Here is a 21,629-nt window from a genome sequence, read left to right as displayed (position 1 = left end):
GGTGAGTCCCACAGATGAAGTTCCACGCCTCGTCCTGAGGGCGAGCTGGGGCCGGGAAGATGGACGGCTTCCTTACGCCACCGAAGCAGTTCTTCCGTGTGGCCATCACACAGAACTGAAAGGGTAATGGATGTGGTTTGGGGGTCCCAGTCTTCCTCCCGACCCCCTCGGGTCACGCAGGGAGGAGGGAGTGGGAAAAGGAGAGGAGGAGGCCGAGGTGGACCCCCTGTGTCTGGGCGGCCTGGCCAGAGCTGTGCTTTCACCCCACCTGGACCATCTCAGCTCGGGACCCCCCCACTCCTGTGTGCCCCAAAGCACTCAATGACACAAGCCTTTGGGCTTGGGGAGAGGCCTCAGCCCGCCCCCTGGACACGGGCAGCAGCTGCTTAGCCACGTCCCTCCTACAAGGGGCACCGTTCCAGGAGACCCGGGGCCCTGGCCCTCCGCCAGCACAACAAGCACTCAGGCTTTCGGCTCTGCGGGGGCCACATGGCAGGGTGCCGGGAGGCCTGCGGGGCGTCCGCTCCCCGCCCTGTGCTCACTCCAGTGTCCGGCGTCCCATCACTGCTGCCAGGGGTGGGGAGGGGGCCAGCCTTCCCTGACGCCCTCCCCAGGCCACATCGCGGGGCAGGGGCCTGGCCCTCCGACGCCTGGAGCACGTCCCTCCCCGCCCACTGTGTCCCCCTGAAGCAAACAGAGGCCCTGCGTCCTGCCACATCCAGGCCTTGAGGCCAGGAGAGAAAAATCAAAGCAGGTCAGAGTGGGGAGGGGGTCAGAGGCAGCTCTGCCCGGGGAGCCGGCGGTGTCTTGGGGTTCTGCCTGCCACGGAAAGAGGCTTTTGGCAAGAAAGGGCCAAAAGCAGGAAGATGCAGCTCCCCGTCTCCGGCCACGTGGCCCCCGCCTGCCCGCAGCTCCCCATGGCCTGCCGGCTTGTGACTAAGGGAAAGCACGCAGCCACGCTGATGCAATTAGGAAAATGTTATTTTTCAGAGGCTGCCAGATCCTTGGGGTTGACCCCATGACCCGGGAGATCAGCATGCAGGCGCATTGGGCCTGCACGGCCACGTGCAGCCTCAGCTGGGGACGGCCTGTGAGCAGCTCCCGACAGCTGTGGGGTGGGGGGCTAACGCCTGCCGCTCGTCCGGGGGTCGGGAGGCATGGGCCAGGTGGGGGCTCAGGGAAGATGTCTGCCCTTCCCGGCTTGAGGAGGGAGAGGAGGGGTCTGTAGTGCCCGCCCGCCTGCCCACATGGACCTCGTGCTCCAGGTGAGTGGTCCTGGGCTCCCAGCCTCTGGCACAGCCTGCCCGAGACTTTTCAGTGCAGGCGCGAGTGTGGTCTGCAGACCCCTGCATCTGCCCAGAGGCTGAGCCAGGCTCCTCTGCCCTCCATCTCCTGTCCCTTGAGGGGACAGGCCTGACAGGAGGGAGAACACCCCCGCCCCCCGTTTGTCTGCCCTCCCTCCTGCAGTGGCTTAGGGCCCAGGCCATTCCCAGGTCCACCACAGCTGATGGGCTGTGGCCCTCAGAAAAGCAGGTGAGGGCTGAGCCCAGTGTAGGGGCTGCAGGCAGATGTCATAATTCCGGCCTCCCCACCGGCATCGCACCACGTGCTGAGGGGCAGCACCAAGGGGTGGCCCGGAGCTGGCCTAAGCTGGGAGGCTGTGTGGCTGCCAGAGGACCCGGAGCCCCGGGGTCTGACCGGACTCCCACCTGCACGGATGGCAGAGGCCCCCGCCCTGCCCATCTGCGCCGTGGAGATGGGAACCCCCGCGGCGTCAGTTAACAGTGGGCACTGCTCTGCGGCTTCCCGCCCCTCTGCGCTGTGGTGAGGCTTGAGGGCTGGCGAGCCTCTGATGTGGAGAGCAGAGAGGGCCTGCTGTGATGTCCGGAGGGCTCTGGGGGCTGCTGCCCTGAGGCGGGGAGCCTGGAGCCTTGGTGTGTGAGGGTAACCGCAGCCAGAACTCACCAGGACGGGGGGGATGGGGGCAGGAAAGGGGCAGGAGCCCCGGAAGACACATGTTGGGGCCCCGGCGGGCTGCAGACCACCAAGGACCCTGCTAGTTTACCTGGTCTGACCCCATCCCCGTGCTCTGCCACTGCCGGGCGATTGGGACAGGGGTCTCTGTGGCCCCAGAGGGATCCTGGCCTCCCCTGCTGACACCCCCTCGCAGCCTCTGACCCGACCTGAGCTGCTTGGCCCCAGGGAGGCCGCAGATGAGGGCGTCTTCTTAAGCCTCCTTGTCACTTCGCTTTCCCCAGCTCGGCAGCCTGAGGGTCTGAGAGGGGCTCTTTGGGGGCAGCGAGGTGTTCCGGACCCTGAAGGCTGAGCGACCAGCTGCGGCAACGCCTTTGGGGGGGGGGGGCGCTGGGGGGGAGCTCCCGTGGCCCTGGTGGGAGTGCCTGCCCCTGGTGCTGGCGGTGGCCAGGCTCCCCCGCGTCCCGGAGGTGCTCTGCGTGGAGGGGGCCGAGCAGCCAGGCGGGCGCGGTGGGCACCGTGCGGGGCCGGGCTGAGGGGGCGCTGGCGTGTGCCCGCAGGCTGCCCGGCGCCGGGGACGGCGCGCCCCTGGACACCGCCGGCCGCACGATGAGCGCCCTGGACTCGGAGGTGATGCCCTTGCCGCCGCGGTACCGCTTCCGGGACCTGCTGCTGGGCGACCCGTCCTTCCAGAACGACGACAGGTAGGGCGGGGGCGGGGCGGCGCGGAGCTGTCCGCGGTGCTGAGTCCGGGGCGCCCGCGGCCCGCGCCCTTCGACTCTCCCGGCGTCCGGACCCGACAAGTTTGGGGGGTGGCGGTGGGAGAGGTGGGGAGCATTTTCCCGGGAGCAGCCTGGAGGGTGGGAGGGGATGCGCTGTGCTGGGGAGTCGCCCCAGAGGCCGATCCCCCGGGCCGGCCTCCCCGGGTCTGCCCGCAGCCCCCGCCCCGCGGGCAGCGCTGCTGATCTGGGGTACAAGCCGGCCCGGCAGCGCTCCGTGGCGGAGCCCCGCAGGCCGGCTGAGGGCTGGCGTCCTCAAGACGCTGGCTGTGGTCCTTGATTATTAATTAAGGGATGGCGTCCTTGAAGCTCACGCTGTGGTCACTCACCGAGGATGGCAGTGTCCCCTCACCTCAAATTCTCCTGGGGGGCAGAAAGCAAAAAAAACTTGAGCCTTTCAGCAAAATGAGTCCTCGGAAATAATTCATGTGCTGAGGGGGCTGGCAGGAAGCTGGGAGAAATGTTGCTTTTCTCTGCCTTTTCCCCAAATAGCTGTCTCAGTAAACACCCAGCACTTAAGCTTTGTCAGCCTCAGGGGAAGTGATTTTATGCCTGCAAGGATTCTCGCTGGAGCCCGTGGGACTTCGACCCCAAACCACATCCCCTGCAGCATGCTGGGGGCGGCAGCCCTGGTATCTGCGCACCTCCCTCCCCACGCAGCGCTGAACTGGACTCGTTACCCTGCCGTTGCCCTGATGGTGCAGTTATTCACGTTAGCACGCAGAGTCCACGAGGTTGAAAAGTGTCGGGACACAGGTTGGCCTCTCAAAATAATCCACGGCTGGAGCTGCGGCCGGGAAGGACGCTGTACTCGTGAATGAGGCCGGTGTGTAAGGGCTGTGTCCGAGACGTGTGGAAAGTGCGTTTAAAATCTGCTCTGCCTGCTGGAAGCAGAATATCCTTCCAGACTTCATATAGCAACCAGTTGCATTCTCTAGGTAGAGTTGGGAGGAGAGATGCAACCCAAGGTCTTCACCCACTTAGAACCAAGGCTGCAAGTCCACAGAGGGGCAGATTAAGGTCACGGAGTTTTTTTTATATTGTTGCACTGAGTGCTGAGGTAGTAGATAAACCCACCCGAGAACACATGCCCAGGTGAAGAGTTTATTTAGCTCCCTGCGTGGGCAGAGGCGGAGGAGGGCAGGGCGGCGGCTTCCCTAAGCCACACATGAGCTTAGCACCTTCCCAAGTCAGCACCAGCCCCTCACTGCCCGCTCTGCTGGGACTTGGTTCATTCTCCAAATCAGCAGCCCCGGAGGGTCTTGTTCAGTGTCGGGCAAGAAACGGCATCCGTCTTCCCGGGTGGGCCCGGGGCCTCCAAGCGCTCCAGAGATGCCGGGGACTGCAGCCGATGGAATTGCAGTGACACATCCCTCAGGTTTCAGGAGTGGGTGGCAGGTCCTTACCGTCAGCCTAGGGTGGCGTGTGTCTGGCTGGAGGGGACTGTCCCTGTCCCCTGGGAAGTGGGGAGCTGGCACTGAATCCTCTGCTGTGTTCTGGACCTATGGCCTGGGGTTTTTTATTGCGGTAAAGTATATAAAACGTAAAGTGTAAAGTGACGTTTGGTACATTTACATCGTCACCGCTGTGTAGTTCCAGAGCATCCCATCAGCCCAGGAGGAAACCTTGTACCCATGAGCAGTCACTGCCCCCGGCTCCTGCCAACCCCCCAGTCTCTGCTCTGCTCGACCTTGTTTTCAGGAGGCAAATCTCCTGTGTGCTGGGCCCAGGGACCTCGTGCTTGTGTGCTCGTGGCGTTCAGAGATGGTGTGTGTGTGTGTGTCTGTGTGTGTGTCTGTGTGTGTGTCTGTGGTCCCAGGGCGGGCATGGAGACCCTGCGCTGTTGTCTGCAGGACTGGCCGGCCCTGGGGGATGTCAGTGAGGAGGAGGGAGGCTCGGCCCCTGCCAGGCTGTTCGGGGAAGGACCCCTTTCTCACCCCCGAGAGGAAGTACAGGGTCTGGGTGGAGGTGACTGGCCCTCGGGACAGGGAGGGGGGCTGCTGGTCCGCATGCCTCCAGCCAGGTTCCAGGCAGTCCTGCCCCTGTTCCCCCAGGGGGGCTGAAGGGGGGCCTTGGAGGCACGGTGCTGGCCGTACGGGGCACCAGCCTTGGGGGGCAGGGGCGTGAGCGCAGCTCAGGAAGCCCCATCAGAAGAGTTTCTCTGCTCTGAAACCTTCTTCGCCGACAGGCGGCTCCCGGCCTTGCCTCCCGTGAATCCCCCGTGCTCACGGGCTGTGCTCCCCGCTCTCAGGGGGCAGGCAGTGCCAGAAACCAGGTGGGGCTTCCTGGGGTCCTGAGATCACCTGAGCCCCCAGCTCTAAGGCCACGCGTGCGGAGGCCCCTCCTGTCTCCCGGCCCCCTCTCCCCCGGGTGCCTATGGGCCCTGCCCACCACGACCGGTCCCCAGAGTGGAGGACGGGGGAGCACTGACAGCCGGCCTGCCAGGGCCCCCGCACGTGTGTGGAGAGGCGGTAAGGATGTGTCCGTGGGCGGAGGGAAGGGAGCGGGTGCTGGGTCTGAGAGGGTGTTGGGCGGCCGGAGGACCCGAGAGTCTTGAGGCCGAGAAGGCCAGCCTGCCCCACCGGCAGGGCTGTGGGTGCTGGGGGCTCAGGCCCGCGTCCGTGTGCTCCAGGGACAGCCCCGGAGAGCCCGGGGGTGGCCCTGGGGGGGTCCCAGGGCTGCAGGAGGATGGGCCGATGGGCTGGACGAGCCGGCACGGCAGAGGGGTCTTCGTGGGTCCGGGGGGCCGGGCTGAGCTTGCCCTCCCTCTGCCCCGCGGGGGTGGGGGCGCAGGGCAGTGCACCGCGGGCTGAGTGCGGGGCTCCCCCCCGGCCCCCAGCGAGCTCCTGGGTCCCTGCTGCCTGGGTTCCGCGCCAGCCGGCTCACTCGCCCCGGGGCAGCGCCGCTGCCCGACTCCTGGCCGCGTGGGTGGGCGGGCAGCGCTGCGGGCTTCCTGTTCTCCAGGAGGACAGAGCCACAGCCGCCCGTCACCGCAATGACAGTCACCTCACACACCAGCACCGTGGCCTTGAGGGGCCGGGGGCTCGCCCACGTGGGCGAGGGAGGCTGCTGGCTGGCCTCTCCCGGGGGGGCAGCCCAGGAGGCGGACAGAGCCAGGACTGGGACACCTTCCGGGGGCAGCCAGGGTCCCAGGGGACCCTCACCACTGCCTGCCGCCGGGTCTCAGGGCTTCTGGGGAGCGGGGCTCTCGGCAGAAGAGCACCTGGACCCTCCTGGCCTGGGGCTTGGGGCTTCCTGCCCTGTCGCAGGTCAGCTCACTGCCCCTTCACCCCAGGAGCCAAGGGGCAGCCCCGGGAGCCCCGACCTTGTCCGCAGTGGACCCTCCAGTGTGCCTGGCACCCCTGGTCCTGGGGGCCGGGCTCGGGGGTGTGAGGGCCTCCTGCGCGGCCCAGGGGCTGCAGGCCTGGCCAGGCGGCGAGCCCCCCACGCCTGTTCCTCCTCCCGCAGGGATCCGATGACAGCCCGGCCCAGAGAGGGGGGCTGTGAGGAGAGCGGGGAGGGCCTTGCAGACGGGGCCTTGGTCATTCCTGGTGTCCCTCCCCCTCCTGGTCTGTAACGCGGACACGAGGCTGCACCCCCCTCCAGCTCGGGAAGGTGCTGCGTGGGGGGCAGGGGACCCTCTACGCGCTGAGGTGCGGGCGACACGGGCTGTGACCCCACAGGCTCGTCTCCCGCGAGGGGCAGAGTCAGAGAAGGCTGGGTGGGCAGAGCCACAGGTGAGAAGGGGCCGGCCAGCTCCCCCACCCCCGCGGGCCTGGGACCAGCTGCTCTCCACAGCTGCCTGTCCGGCCAGGACCCGGCGCGCCGTGGGAGGTGATGTCAGGGCCCGTGCCCTCCTCGCTCCCAGCATCTGGTGGAGGACGGGCAGAGGGTGTGCGCCTCTCAGGGGCTCCGGGGCGGCGCCGGCTTGCCGCAGGGAGGCCGGAAGGCCAGGCCTCCAGGGGTCAGAACACTGCCCAGAGGGCCCGGTTCTGTGTTTCCCTAACCCTCCGACAACAGAGGATGGAGCTTGACCGTTTCTGCGGAGTTGAGCAACCCTCTGTGTTGTTTCACACAACAAGCCGAGAGGCGGGGAGACAGACCCGTGCTGCAGGAGGCCGGGGGCGGGGGGGCCTTGAGGGCAGACCCCCGCCCCACCCTGCAGGAGCCACTGTTGGCAGCCGCGGCCCCCGGGGCGGACCCTGCACCCCTGGGCTGGGCGCAGGGAGGGGCATGCGGGGCTCAGAGAGGTGGGGTCTCTGCGGGAGGGGTGCCCGCCACCCCTCCCCCTCGGCTGAGCCGACGTGGATCAGGCTGCCCCAGGCTCCGGTTCCTCCGGGTGGTTGGGGGAGAAAGCCAGGCCCCTCCTGTGGGGAGCAAGGCCAGCCAGGCTACGTGCAGGGGAGTCAAGGTGGGGCCGGGGGTCCCAAGGAACGCCCGCCCTTAGAGCCCTCACCTGCAGTTGCTAAAACCCAACAGTTTCCGCGCTGGGCTGGGGAGGGCCACCGGCCCTGGGCGTGACGGCACGGGGAGGGTCAGAAACATCCCCAGGAGGTGACGTGCTTTGGGCTCATGCGGGCCCGCGCCCCTCAGGGCCCCGCCTGGCTCTGCCCCCCAGGTCCTGGCCACCCTGCCTGCCGTGCCCTCCTCCCCCCGCTCCCTCCCCCGTCCCCTGCCCCCGCGCCATCCTGCCTCCATCCCACACGGACTCAGCCCCACCCCCCATGGCTTCTGACACGCTTCTCCTGGGCGCCCCACCCCCGCCTTGGCTCTCTGAAGCCCCCCCCACCAGGACAGTTAGCCAGGTGTCGGGCCTGGGCCAGCCCCACGCTCCCCAAAGTCACACAGCCCAGCGTTTCTGCAGGAGGGCATGAGCGGCTTTGGGAGGGGTTGGGGGCACCACACCTGTCCTTCGGGGGGGCTCTGGGGACCCTGGGGTGTTCCCTGCCCTGAGGGCCTGGACAGGACCCCACTGGACCCCAGCTTCCCCAGGAGAGATGCAAGTGTTGGGCGTGGCCAGGGCTTTGAAACGGGCTCTGGTGAGGCCGAGGACCCCCCTCAAGCACGTCGCATCCCAGACCCCACGAGGTCCATCTGCGAGTCCCGGGGTCTTTGGGCCTGGATGACCCCTAAGGCCCTTGTGCGCGGGCCTGTGTCAGACCCGGCGGCCTCTCTGGGTGGTGCACTCCCCAGGGACTCTCGGGAGCAGGCCCTGTGTTTAGGACACCAGGGGGACAGGGCGGACTCTGCCCAGGAGGCCCGGGGCGCGGGGCCCGGGAGCTCACAGCTGTGCACGCGGCCGCCCCCAGCACCGCTGCTGGAGTTAATTCAGCCCGGTGTCCCGAGAGAGCCGCCAGGTCCGGACAGGAGGCGTGAGCCCCGCCCTGGGGCTCCCTGGAGATCATGGGGGTAGCCTAGGAGCGGGCGACAGGATTCAGAGGGCAGGGATGCTGTTGCCTGCTGGCTAGTGTAGAGCCCAGGACCTTCCTGAAGACCAGAGAGGGCAAGCACTTGCAGGGGTCTCTCAGCTGGAGGGGGGTGTTCAGGGAGGAGGGGGGTGCCGTGGGGGGCGATGTTGACCTCTAAGTGTCCGTGACGCCTGTGCAGCCTCCCCCCCGCCCCCACCGGCGCCAGGTCCCCGGGATGGAGGGTTGGGGGCACCGAGAGAAGGAGGAGGAGGGAGTCGTGGCCGGGCCTGACCCGGGGGTGAGGGAAGCGGGACGGGGTGAGGCTGGGGACAGGGAGACACATGGGCTGAGAGTGGGGGCTGGTGCTGTTTTAGGGGCAGTGGAGGCCAGGGAAGGGGGCAGGGAGCTGCTGGGGGCTGAGCGCAGGCAGGCGAGGCCGGGGTGAGGACCAGGGCCTGGGGACCCCACCGTCACCGTGGGTCTGAGCCTCTTGGCCCACCCAGGCCTTGCATGTGCGGATCACACGAACCGATGGGACGCAGGAGGGTGTTATCACAGTGGAGGGTGGTCCCCCCTGTGCCAACCAGGCTGAAGCAGGCTGGCTTTGGAACAGGCCCAGCCCCCAACCCCCCACCCCCCGCGGGGGCCCCCGGGTTCTTCCTGCGCAGGGCTGAGCGCAAGCCCCTGGGGTTACGTTTACATTCCCTGGGCCCTCCTTCTGCTCACCCACAGTCAGGATGGGGCCAGGTGGGATCCCAGCCCCGCCCTGGCCTTCTTGCCCCACCCGGGCAAGTGTCCATTGCAAACCTGAAGGCCTCAGAGGACACAGCCAGCCTGGAAGATGTCTGTGGCCCAGGCTGGTGGGGCCAGGCAGATCTGGGGTCCCCTACCCCCTTCAGCTCCATGCACAGTGACGGGACAGTGCTGGGGGTGGGAGGGGGCCAGACCCCTCCCCTCCTCCCCCCCACAGCCCCTGCCCAGGCCAGAGCAGCCCCCTGGGTACTCAGGCCCAAGGTTCCTCCCTGTCTAAGTTGGGCACCCCTGGGGCACTGCTGCTGCCCTCACACCAGTCTCTCCAGTGGGCCCCCAACACTCCCAACTTCCTCCCTCACCCAAGCCTGAAATTCCTGTGCCACCTCAACGCCCACGGTCCTTCACCACCTCCCGGGATCGGCCCACGTCCTCCTCCCGCTGCGTGCCTTCCTGGCTTCCCCTCCATCTCTGCAGTTTCTGGTTTTAAACCATCAACAGAACAGTGGTGAGGGCACTGGGCGCATGGACACCGGGAGCTGACCCTGGGTGCTGCCGGCTACTCCCTCGGTGTCCCTGTGTCTCTCTGGGACCCACTGTTCCTCTGCGTGATTGGGTCAGGGAAAGGCCTGGCGGCTTCCACAAGCTCCTCTCCTGCTCTGCTCTGCTCTCCTGAGTATAAGCCATGTTCTTCTTTAGCTGGTGGTTTTCCTTCATCAATGGGAGCTGGCTTTACGCCCTGAGACATAGTTCTTAGTGAGAAAGCAGGAGAACACGCTCAGCCCTTCCCCTTTAATGACCAGTTTTCAAAGTGTGTTGGAGCAACCTCAAAAGATGGCAGCTGAGGGTGCTTCTTCTGGACTCTTTTTTTCTGGGTTTCGTGTACTGACCGATAGAGGTACATAGGTTCACCATGTGTGATGGACTGAGCAGTGCCCCCGCAAAGATGTCCACCTCCTAATGCCTGTGACCTGCGAGTGTCTTAGGTGACAAGAGGGGCTTTGTGGGTGTATTGAAGTTGAGGATCTTGAGATGGGAAGAGAGTCCTAGATCATCTGGGTGGACCTCATGGGATCACAGCGCTTTTTGAAGAGGGAGGCAGGAGGGCCTGAGTCAGAGAGGGAGATGTGAGGACAAAGCAGGGGCTATGTGAGGAAGGGGCCGGAGACAGGGAATGCAGGTGCCTCTAGAAGCTGGAAAAGGCAGGGAAGCTGTCTCCCCAGAGTCTCAGGAAGGACCCAGCCCTGCCCACATGTAGGTTTTAGGACTCTGAACTCCGGAACTGTAAGAGAATAAATTTGTGTTCTTTTAAGCCACTTTATTTGCAGTAACTTATTATAGAAGCAATAGGAGGCCCATACACCACATCTTCACGTTCATCTCTTCCAACGCTCAATTGTCCCTTCCTGGGCTAGTGGGAGCCCTTCCAGCTGGGTTTTGCACTCTTCTTTCTTTTTTTCCAGTTTTTAAAAATGATGTGAAGGGACTCCCCTGGTGGCCCAGTGGTTAAGAATCTGCCTGCCAGTGCAGGGGATGCGGGTTCCAGCCCTGGGCCAGGAAGATCCCACATACCACGGAGCAGCGAAGCCCGTGCGCCACAACTGTTGAGCCTGCACTTTAGAGCCCATGAGCCACAACTATTGAGTCCATGTGCCACAACTACGGAAGCCCCCGTGCCTAGAGCCCGTGCTCCACAACAAGCAAAGCCACCACGGTGAGGAGCCCACACACCACAGTGAAGAGTAGCCCCCACTCGCAGCAACTAGAGAAAGCTCATGTGCAGCAACGAAGACCCAACGTGGCCAGTAAATAAATAAATAAATAAATTTATTAAAAAATCAAAAAAAATGGTGTGAAAATACATGACATAAAATTCACCATCTTAATCATTTTTGAGTGTACAGTTGAGTGGTATTCGTATATTTTTAAATTTTTTATCAAAGTATGGTTGATTTACAATATTATGTTAGTTTCAGATGTGCAACATAGTGATGCAAAATGTTTATAGATTACAGTTATTTATAGTTATTATGAAACAAGTTATGAAATATTGGCTATATTCCATCCTATGCAATATGTCCTTGTAATTTATTTTTTTTACATTTATTCCTAGGTATTTTATTCTTTTAGGTGCTATTGTGGGTTTTTTGGTTTTGCTGTTTCGGCGTTTGTTTCTTTACTTTGGCTGCATCAGGTCTTAGTTGCAGCACGCGGGATCTTCACTGAGACCTGCGGGCTTCTCTCTGGTTGTGGCATTTGGGTTTTTCTGTCTGTAGTTGTAGCGCTCAGGTTCCAGAGTGTGTGGGCTCTGTAGTTTGTGGCACGTGGGCTCTCTTGTTGAGGCGCGTGAGCTCAGTAGTTGTAGCGCACAGGCTTAGTTGCCCTGCAGTGTGTGGGATCTTAGTTCCCTGACCAGGGATTAAACCCACGTCCCCTGCGTTGGAAGGTGGATTCTTTACCACCGGACCACCAGGGAAGTCCCTGTAGCTTATTAATTTTATACATAGTGGTTTATACCTCTTAATCCTCTACCTATTTTGCTCCTCTCCCCTCCCCTCTCCCCACTGGTAACCACTAGTTTGTTCTCTAGATCTTGTGAGTCTGTTTCTGTTTTGTTATATGCATTCGTTTGTTTTATTTTTAGATTCTACATCTAAGTGATAACATACAGTATTTGTCTTTCTTTTTCTGAATTACGTCATTAAGCATAACACCCTCCAGGACCATCCATGTTGTTGCAAATGGCAAATTTTGATTTTTTAGGGCTGAATAGTATTCCATTCTGTATAAACACACATCTTCTTTATCTGTTCATTTGTTGATGGACACTTAGGTTGGTTCCATATCTTGGCAATTGTAAATAATGCTGCTATGAACATTGGGGTGCATGTATCTTTTCGAATTAGTGTTTTCCAGGTTTTTTTGGATATATGCCCAGGAGTGGGATTGCTGGATCATATGGTAGCTCTATTTTCAGCTTCTTGAGGAAGCTCCATACTGTTTTCCACAGTGGCTGCACCAGTTTACATCCCACCAACAGTGTACTTTTATCCACATCCTCACCAACATTTGTTATTTGTGGTCTTTTTATATGATAGCCGTTGTGACAGGTGTGAGGTATACCTCACTGTGGTTTTGATTTGCATTTCCCTGATGATTGGTGATGCTGAGCTTTTCATATACCTGTTGGCCATCTGTATGCCTTCTTTGGAAGAATGTCTATTCAGGTCTTCTGCCCATTTTTTTTTTTTTTGCATGTTATATATTTTTTTAGATTTATTTATTTTATTGGCTGTGTTGGTTACTGTGCACGGGCTTTCTCTAGTTGTGGCAAAGTGGGGGCTGCTCTTCATTGTGGCACGCGGGCTCCTCATTGTGGTGGCCTCTCTTGTTGCAGAGTATGGGCTCTAGGTGTATGGCCTTCAGTAGTTGTGGCATGAGGGCTCAATAGTTGTGGTGCACGGGTTTAGTTGCTCCGCGGCAAGTGGGATCTTCCTGGGACAGGTGAATTCCCAACCACTGCGCCAACCTGGGAAGTCCCTGCCCATTCTTTAATCCAGTTGTTTTTTTGTTATTGAGTAGTAAGAGCTATTTATATACTTTGAATATTAACCCCTTATCGGTCATATCATTTGCAAATATGTTCTCCCATTCGGTAAGTTGTCTTTTCGTTTTGTCAATGGTTTCCTTTGCTGTGCAAAAGCTTTTAGTTCAGTTAGGTCTCATTTGCTTATTTTTGTTTATGTTTACTTTGCCTTGGGAGACAGATCCAAAAATATATTGTTGTGACATGTCGAAGAGTGTTCTGCCTATGTTTTCTTTCAAGTTTTATGTTTTCAGGTCTTACAGTTAGGTCTTTAATCCATTTTGAGTTTATTTTTGCATATGGTGTTAGAGAATGTCCTAATTTCATTCTTTTACATGTAGCTGCCCAGTTTATCCAGCACCACCTATTAAAGAGACTTTTTCTCCATTGTATATTCTTGCACCCTTTGTCATAGACTAACTGACCATAAGTGTGTGGATTTATTTCCGGGTTCTCTAATGTGTTCCATTGACCTATATTTCTGTTTTTGTGCCACTACCATACTGTTTTGATTACTGTAGCTTTGTAGTATAGTCTGAAGTCAGGGAGCCTGATACCTCCAGCTCTGTTCTTCTTTCTCAAGATGCTTTGGCCAATCTGGATCTTTTGTGTTTCCATACAAATTTTAGAATTATTTGTTCTAGTTCTGTGAAAAATGCCACTGGTATTTTGATAGGGATTTCATTGAATCTGTAGATTGCTTGGGTAGTATGGTCATTTTAACAATATTAATTTTTCTAATCCATGAACATGATATATCTTTCCATCTGTGTCATCTTCAATTTCTTTCATCAGTATCTTACAGTTTTCTGAGTACAGGTCTTTTACTTCCTTAGTTAGATTTATTCCTAGATATTTTATTATTTTGATATGATGATAAATAGGATGTTTTTACTTCTTTTTCTGATAGTTTGTTGTTAGTGTATAGAAATGCAACAGATTTATGTGTATTAACTTTGTATCCTCCAACATTACTGAATTCATTGGTGAGCTCTGGTAGTTTTTTGGTGGCATCTTTAGGATTTTCTATGAATAGTATCAAGTCACCTGCAAACAGTGACAGTTTTACTTCTTCCTTTCCAATATGGATTTCTTTTTCTTGTCTGAGTGCTATGGCTGGGTCTCCCAATACTATGTTGAATACAAGCAGCAAGAGTGGACATCCTTGTCTTGTTCCTGATCTTAGAGGAAATGCTTTCACCTTGTCACCATAACTACAATGTTAACTGTGGGCTTATCAGATAAGGCATTTATTATGTTGAAGTATGTTCCCTCTGAACCCACTTTGTTGAGAGTTTTTGTTATAAAAGGGTGTTGAATTTTGTCAAAAAGCTTTTTCTGCATCTATTGAGATGGTCATATGATTCTTATTTTTCAATTTGTTAATGTGGTGTATCGCATTGATTGATTTGTGGACATTGAACCACCCTTGCATCCCTGGGATAAATCCCACTTGATCATGGTGTATGATCTTTTTAATGTATTGTTGAATTTGCTTTGCTAATATTTTGTTGAGTATTTTTGCATCTATGTTCATTGGTGATATTAACATATAATTTTCTTTTTTTGTGATATCTTTGTCTGGTTTTTGTATCAGGGTGAAGCTGGCCTCATAGAATGAGTCTGGAATCATTTCTTCCTCTGCAATTTTCTAGAATAGTTTGAGAAGGGTAAGGTTTAAGTCTTCTCTAACTGTTTGGTAGAATTCACCTGTGAAGCCATCTGGTCCTGGACTTTTGTTTGTGGGAGGTTTTTTTACTGATTCAATTTCATTACTGGTAATTGGTCTGTTTATATTTTCTGTTTCTTCCTGGTTCAGTCTTGGGAGATTGTACATTTATAGAAATTTGTCCATTTCTTCTAGGTTGTCCATTTTATTGGCATATATTGTAGTCATCTCTTATAATCCTTTGTGTTTCTGTGGTATCAGCTGTAACTTCTTTTTCATTTCTAATTTTATTGATTTGGATCCTCTCTCTTTTTTTCTTGGTGAGTTAGCTAAAGGTTATTTATTTTCTTTACCTTTTCAAAGAACCAGCCCTTAGTTTCAGTGATCTTTTCTATTGATTTTTTATTCTCTGTTTCATTTAATTTCTGCTCTGATCTGTATGGTTTCTTATGGTTTCTTTCTTTCTATTAACTTTGGGTTTTGTTTTTTCTCCTTTTTCTAGTTCCTTTAGGTGTAAAGTTAGGTTGTTTATTTGAGATTTTTTTTTTCATTTCCTGACATAGGCTTGTATTGCTATAAATTTCCCTCTTAGAACTGCTTTTGCTGCATCCCATAGATTTTGGGTCATTGTTTTCATTTTCATTTGTCTCCAGGTATCTTTTTATTTTCTTCTTTAATTTCTTCAGTGATCCATTGGTTGTTCAGTAGCACATTGTTTAGTCTCCATATGTTCGTGGTTTTTGCAGTTTTTTCCTTGCAGGTGATTTCTAGTTTTATAGTGTTGTGATCAGAAATGATGCTCAATATGATTTCAATTTTCTTAAATTTACTGACACTTGTTTTGTGGCCTAGCATGTCATCTAACCTGGAGAACGTTCCATACGCACTTGAAAAGAATGTGTATTCTGCTGCTTTTGGATGAAACATACTATATATATATCTATTAAGTCCACCTAATCTAATATGTCATTTAAGGCCAGTGTTTCCTTATTGATGTTCTATCTGGATGGTCTATCCATTGATGTAAGTGGGGTGTTAAAGTCCCCTATTATTATTGTGTTACTGTCAGTTTCTCCCTTTATGGCTGTTAATATTTGTTTTGTGTATTTAGGTGCTCCTATGTTGAGTGCTTATACAAGGATGAGTCAAAAATTGTCCACACTCTGGCGGTAGAATTTAGTTTAATTAACTTTTAGAAAAGACAAATAACATCATTTTTCAACATAATCTCCTTGCTTTTCAATACAGTCTGCCCATCTGTCAACAAGCTTTCGTATTCCCTCATTAAAAAGTGTTTTGGGGGGGGAGTCAAGGAAGGGAGGGAATACGGGGATATGTGTATAAAAACAGATGATTGAACCTGGTGTACCCCCAAAAAATAAAAAATAAAAGTGTTTTAGGCTGAGCTGCGAGCCACAAATACACTGTTGTCTTCACTTCTTCATCAGAAATGATTCTTCATCCTCATAGGGCTGCTTTCAGGGGACCAAACAGGTGAAAGTCCAAAGGAGCAAGATCAGGACTATAGGTGACCTTCTTCATAACAAAACACTTTCTCCATACTGCGCCCAAAGTCTTCAGTAAATAATGGCAGCAGGTACACCCTCAGACCACAAAAAACGAATCACTGCACACTGCTCTTCTTCCATGCAAATCACAAGTGGGGCATCCATTTTTGCTCACACCATAGTTACAAATGAACTGATGTAACACATTCACACCTGCACAACAGTAACTGGGGAGACAGTAGCCTTGAATGGAAAGTACTGATAAGACAGTGCAGCCAACAGAAGTTTTACTATAACCAGAGCATGGATAATTTTTGACTCACCCTCATGTATTTACAGCTGTTATATATTCTTCGGTATTGATCCTTTGATCATTATGTAATGTCCTTCTTTGCCTCTTGTTACAGTCTTTGTTTTTAAGTACACTAAGCATATTCTTAATGTGCAACCATCACCACCATCCATCTCTTTCATCTTCCCAAACTGAAACTCTGTCCCCATTAAACACTCACTCCCCATCCCCTCCCCCAGCCCCCGAAGCCAGCTTGCTCTACTCTTTGCTTGATTTGCTTTATCTGTCTTATTGCCTGAAGAATTCTTTCTTTATCCCTTAAGATTAATGGAATCGATGTCTGGGTGTGGTGCATCCCATACCTTATTTTCCTGGAACTCATTGTGTAGTTCTTTCATCATTATATTTCTCAGTACTATCTAAATATGTTTTAAATACTTAAAACAGGCTGGGGCCTCTACCCAGGGCACAAGCAGTTCTTTGGGTGAGCGTCCCCACAGCTCTCAGATCCTGGACACCCTGCTCTGCATCTGCTTCTGTGCCAGCAGGGCCGTCCCTCTGTCAGTAACTCCATTTTCAGTCCTGTCTCTTCTGGTTTCAGTTCATTAGTGATGCCGTGTGGCTTAGTGTTTGGACTCTCAGTTTGTCACCAGAATTCCACGATCTCCCTTTTTTTCCTCATTCTGTTGAGATACCAATGTATCTCATCTTTGAGCTTGTCCCTGTCCAGTGGGTTTAGTGCTTGAAGCCTGTGTAGGGAATTCCTTCTGCTCCAGGTCATGTTTTATTGTTGGCTGGGTACTTTGCCTTATGACATCCATCCTCTCTTTATTGCCCTTTTTTTCTTCTCTCTCTCCCTTCCTTTCTTCCTTCTTTTTAAAAAATACATGTATCTGAATTGTGATAAAAATATACCAGAACTTACCATCTCAACCACTTCAAGTGCACAGCTCAGTGGCTTTAAGCACGTTCATATTGTTGTGTAACCATCACCACATCCGTCTCCAGATCTTTCTCATCTTCCCAAACTGAAGCTCTGTCCCCATGAAGCACTAACTCCCCTCCCCTCCCCCAGCTGCTGGCCCCACCATCTCCTTTCTGTCTCTGTGGATCTGACTATCCCAGGTCCCTCGGATAAGTGGATCCTCTAGGATTTGTCCTTTTGCGACTGGCTTATTTCACTCAGCACAGTGCCTTCAAGGTTCATCCATGTTGTCGCCTGTGTCAGGATTTCCTTCCTTTTTAAGGTGGGATAACATTCCACTGCATCCGCTGTGGTTGCCTTGTCTACTTTGAGAATGTCCAAAACAGGTCTGGGAAGCCTCCACCATCTGCTCCTCCGTCTGCCCCACCTCAGGAGTCACCCCCACCCCTTTCCTCACCCCTGAGGGAATCCCTCCCCCCATCCAGTCCTCCAGGAAACCAGCTAGTGCCACCTTCAAACACACCTTGGCTTCCACCTGGGTCCCCATCCCCCCATCCCCCAACCCTGCCCCATCCCACCCAGCCAGCAGTCCCCACACGCAGAATGACACAGGGCTGCTGTGCCGCTAGAATGAAGCCCTTTGGAAGAAGATGTATGTACTTGAGCAAGGAGTGGTCATACTTTCTGTCTGTCCCCTACCCCCCCCCACCCCGCCCCACCACACAGACATGGGGCCTGAGGCTGTCCGAGCCCCGTGGGAGCGAGCAGTGCTGGGACTCCTCAGGGCCTGGGGCCTGCTCTCCCTGCCTCGCCTCACTTGGGAGCATCCAGCCTGCCCACTGGGCACTCCTCACAGTGCCCTGGGGATGCAGAGCCTCAGGCCACTGGTCCCTGCAGGAGGGGTGTCTGTTCTCCCCACACAGGAGAACACTGCTAGACTTTGGATGATAAACGTGGACCACTGTTCTCAAAATAAATCAAACCTCACATACATGATGCAGCAGCCAGTTGGAAGACCTCCCCAGCCCAGTCCTGGACGCAACCACCACACATCAGCCTGTATTTGTCAGTAGTCCCACCACACAAAATGTTGGACATCCTGCCCTTGTCACTTGATCTGACCCTGGACCTCTCACCGCAGGGACCTGCCAACCCACGGTACTCTCAAAGCCCAGAACGGGAGACACAGCGCTTAGGGTGGACGGGCCAGACAGGCTGAGCCTTCCCCCGCATCTGTGCCCTTACAGACGGCGCTCTACAAGCATCCTGAGATGGGCTGCCGCCCGTGGCCGTTGCTCAGGAAATCAAGTGCTGGTCTCCTTGTGGAAGCCGAGAGCCGCGGGGGACCCTCTTGCAGCTCCCTGGGGCACACCAGTGTGCATCCGTGACGCTCATAATAGACGCACACCTGGTGTATTGTGCGTGTTACCGACCAGGGTTCTCGGCCTCCTTAATCAATGGAAATTGATCAGAGGCCAGATCAGAAATTCAGGCAAGGCTTTATTGGGGCCCCTGCTGCAGCAGTGGGGAGCGAGAACAAGTAACAGGTTTCCTTGCTAGCTGCTCCCTGAGGGGGTAGGCTGGTTCCTTATATGGGGTGAGGGTAGGGGTGGCTCAGGTGGTTTGCCCACCCCTTTGGTGGTGTTGGTGCGGGGGGCACACAACACTTTTGCTCCTGATCCCTGCTTGTGCTCCCCGCTCTTCAGAAGTGGCAGTTGGGGTTTTGGTCTCTTCGTATCTTGTCCATAATTTGCACCAACTGTGCTTGCAAGCAGTTGTTTTTAGTCCCCATAAGTTTCTTTGAATTTTGTTGCTGGAGGAGACGTTTGTCTAGGCGCAAGCACTGCAGCAAGGGGTCCCAGGTCCCAGCCTGTCTCACGTGGACACACATGCAGAGGGGCATCAGCGTGGCCCCGCGGACGGTGCTGCCTGTGCCGCCTGCTGCCCGTGCCCGCGGTCCCGCTGGCCTTGTTTTACAGGCATCACTGCGTGTCTTGCTCACGAGCAGGCCCGGGGCACGTCCAGCCCTCACTCTGCAGCCGCTCTGTGTCACTCACTGCACAGGAAGAGCAGGGAACGGCTGACACCCCTCGCCCCCTCTCCCCAGGGCAGACAGGGGCCTCCCCGTGCTTGGCCAGCACAAACACCTCCTTCCTCTGTGGCAGATACGGGACGGGGCACGGCAGGCGGCTGACCTGCATGTATGAGTGTTTGCTGAGACCACGGAATGGCTTTATCCTGACAAGGCAACGTCTGGGGAGGGGCCAGGCCAGGGGCTGGGGGTGCCTTTCTCCCAAAGGCCTTCTGTAAGCGCCGGGCCCTGGTGGTTTGCTGGGTCACAGTGAGGTGAAGAAATAGAGGCCGGCCGGCCAGCCAGGCTGGAGCCTCGGGTCTGGCGTCAGGGTGTGGCCGTGTCGGGAGGGCCTGCAGCCCCCGGCAGCCAGCCGGGCTCCAGGGCAGCCAGCCCACAGCCTGGGTCCTTGCAGTGCCAACACCTACCGGCCATCACCGGGCGAGCCACCTCTCCTCCCCAGCCTCGGGCCTGCCTCGTCTGTGAAAATGGAAGGAATTGGGCAGAAAAGCCACATACTGTGGCAACAGGGAGAGGAGGCTCTGTCAGCTGGTCCTGGTGGGGAGGCGGCGCTCCACTCCTTCCTGTCTGGTCTCCTGGGGAAGCCACTTCCTCCCTCAGCGCCTCGGTTTCCCCACTTTGCAAACGGACAGAAATCTGCACACTTCCTCAAGCTGTCCGTATGCAGTGAGGGGATCCGGGTCCACCCGCGGAGGGCAACCGGAGCGGGCCGGGCTCCAGAAGTAGCTCCCTCATCCACGTCTGGGATCTCATGCCCGGCGCCGAGCGCAGCCTGGCATGCGAGCACCGGTAAATGAGTGCCCCGTGGACTCCCCGAGAGCTTTGGGGGGAAGCAAGTGGGCGGCCACTGCGTGCCCGCGGGAGGGAGGACAGACAGCGATGTCCCGCCTGAGCGAAGGGCTGGACCCACCCAACCTGGGCGGCAGGGCTGGGGGCCGGAAGGCGCGCGGGGCTCTGGGCGGGCCCGCTGGAGCCCCACCTGGGTCCCCAGGCCCCTCAGGCCGGCTCCCCTCTCCAGCAGCCCCGCCTGCGGTGGTGACCCGCCAGGAGCCACCAGCTGTCACCGCGCTACTATGCCTCCCCTCCCCCCGGCGCCGCGACCGCCAGCCTGCCTATGACTACCGCGTCCCTTGTGAGGCAGCCCCTCCCGGCCCGGGGCGCCGAGACCCCTCGGCCGTGGGGCGTCCGCCGCGCACCGGCCCTCGGGGGTGGGGTGGCGGGGGGCCGAGCCCGGGCGCCCCCCGGCTGCCCAGCCCCCCTCGGCCGTTCCACTGCGGCGGCGGCGCGGGGAGCGCGGGGCGGCGCGCGGAGATGGTAGCGCCCGCTCCGCCCCCGCCGCCGCCGTGCGCCCCGCGCGCCCCGCGCTCCGCGCTCCGGCAGGATGGCGCGGGCCAAGCTGCCGCGCTCGCCGTCCGAAGGCAAGGCGGGCCCGGGGGGCGCCCCGGCCGGCGCCTCGGGCCCCGAGGAGCCGCACGGGCTCAGCCCGCTGCTGCCGGCCCGCGGCGGGGGCTCCGTGGGCAGCGACGTGGGCCAGAGGTAGGGGCGGGGGCGCGGGGCGCCGCCGGGAGGGGCTTTGCATCGCGCCGCTTGCATCCCGCGCGGGCTCGCTCGGCGGCACCTGCCGCGTTGCCTGCAGCCCCGGGAAGGGAGGGACGGCCGAGGTCTCCCCTGGGGACCTCCAGCCCAAGCGCCACGGCCGCTCTCTGTGTCTCCAGCCCGCCTCGGGGCGCCTGTGGGACCCCTGCTCCCTCCTGCTCTGAGAGGCTGAGCACAGAGGCCCTGCAGGGAAGACCGGAGGGGGTGACAGGAAGTGGGGACCTGGGCGCTGTGCCCGGTGGCTTGGTGACCACTGCCTGAGCCCTTTGCCGCCGGAGGCCACACTCATGTTGGTTCCAGCAGCCACTTGGGGCAGCCAGGGCCGGCATCTGTGTCCCGCTTCAAAGGTGAGCCGCGGGAGGCCCGGGGAGGCTGCAGAGCAGATGGGAGCTGGGGTGCACCGGGCTCAGGCTCCCTGGGGCTGGTGCCTGGAGCCAGTGGCAGCGGAGGTGCAGGAGGCTAGCTCCCCGGCCGGGCAGGGCCAGTGCCGACCCCTGTGCGGCCCCTCCTTGAGCACGGGTGCAGCACGACACCCCCATTTCACGGATGAGGACACTGAGTCTGCAGCACTCATACTTAGCCAGCCCCTTCCCTGTGCCAGGAGCCCTCTAGATGCTGCGGGGGAAACGGAGATGAATCAGACCCACCCTGCTGTGGGCACACGTCGTGGGCACGGAAATCTGTGCCTGGTAGAGAGGGAGGTACAGGCTGGGCCGGGGCAAGGAGAGGGGGTCTTCCTGGGGCGCTGGCCCTTCACGGGAGAGCACAGGGAACTGGGCAGGGCCTTCCAGGCAGAGGGGGCAGCCAGGGCCAAAGCTTGGGGTGCGGGGGGTGCTGTGCTCTGTCAGGGCTGGGGTGAGGGGTTGGCAGACTCAGCCTGGCAGATGGCAGACCAGGGGTGCCTGGAGAGCCTCCCCCCACCCCTCCCGCTGGCCTCAAGCCCTCTGGGCCCCTCCCCACCTTCAAACCCCATTTCCTGCTCCTTGACACGCCCCTGGGGGCAGCTGCCCAGTGGTCATTCCCATTTGCCAGAGGAGACTGCTAAGGCTG

At 57.5% G+C, this 21,629-nt stretch overlaps 1 protein-coding gene across 1 annotated transcript in view; it reads left to right on the top strand.

Moving 5' to 3' along the window:
* The window catches only part of KCNT1 (potassium sodium-activated channel subfamily T member 1), a 67,382-nt gene that overhangs the window by 8,044 nt on the left and 37,709 nt on the right, over positions 1-21,629 (top strand). Inside the window, 1 exon segment of the mRNA XM_057722732.1 lies at positions 2,535-2,678. Within this exon segment, the coding sequence (XP_057578715.1) occupies positions 2,535-2,678 (144 nt within the window).

This window comes from Hippopotamus amphibius, chromosome 2, assembly GCF_030028045.1.
Source record: "Hippopotamus amphibius kiboko isolate mHipAmp2 chromosome 2, mHipAmp2.hap2, whole genome shotgun sequence".
Classification (NCBI taxonomy): Eukaryota; Metazoa; Chordata; class Mammalia; order Artiodactyla; family Hippopotamidae; genus Hippopotamus; species Hippopotamus amphibius.
This window is presented reverse-complemented; position numbering and strand designations above follow the sequence as displayed.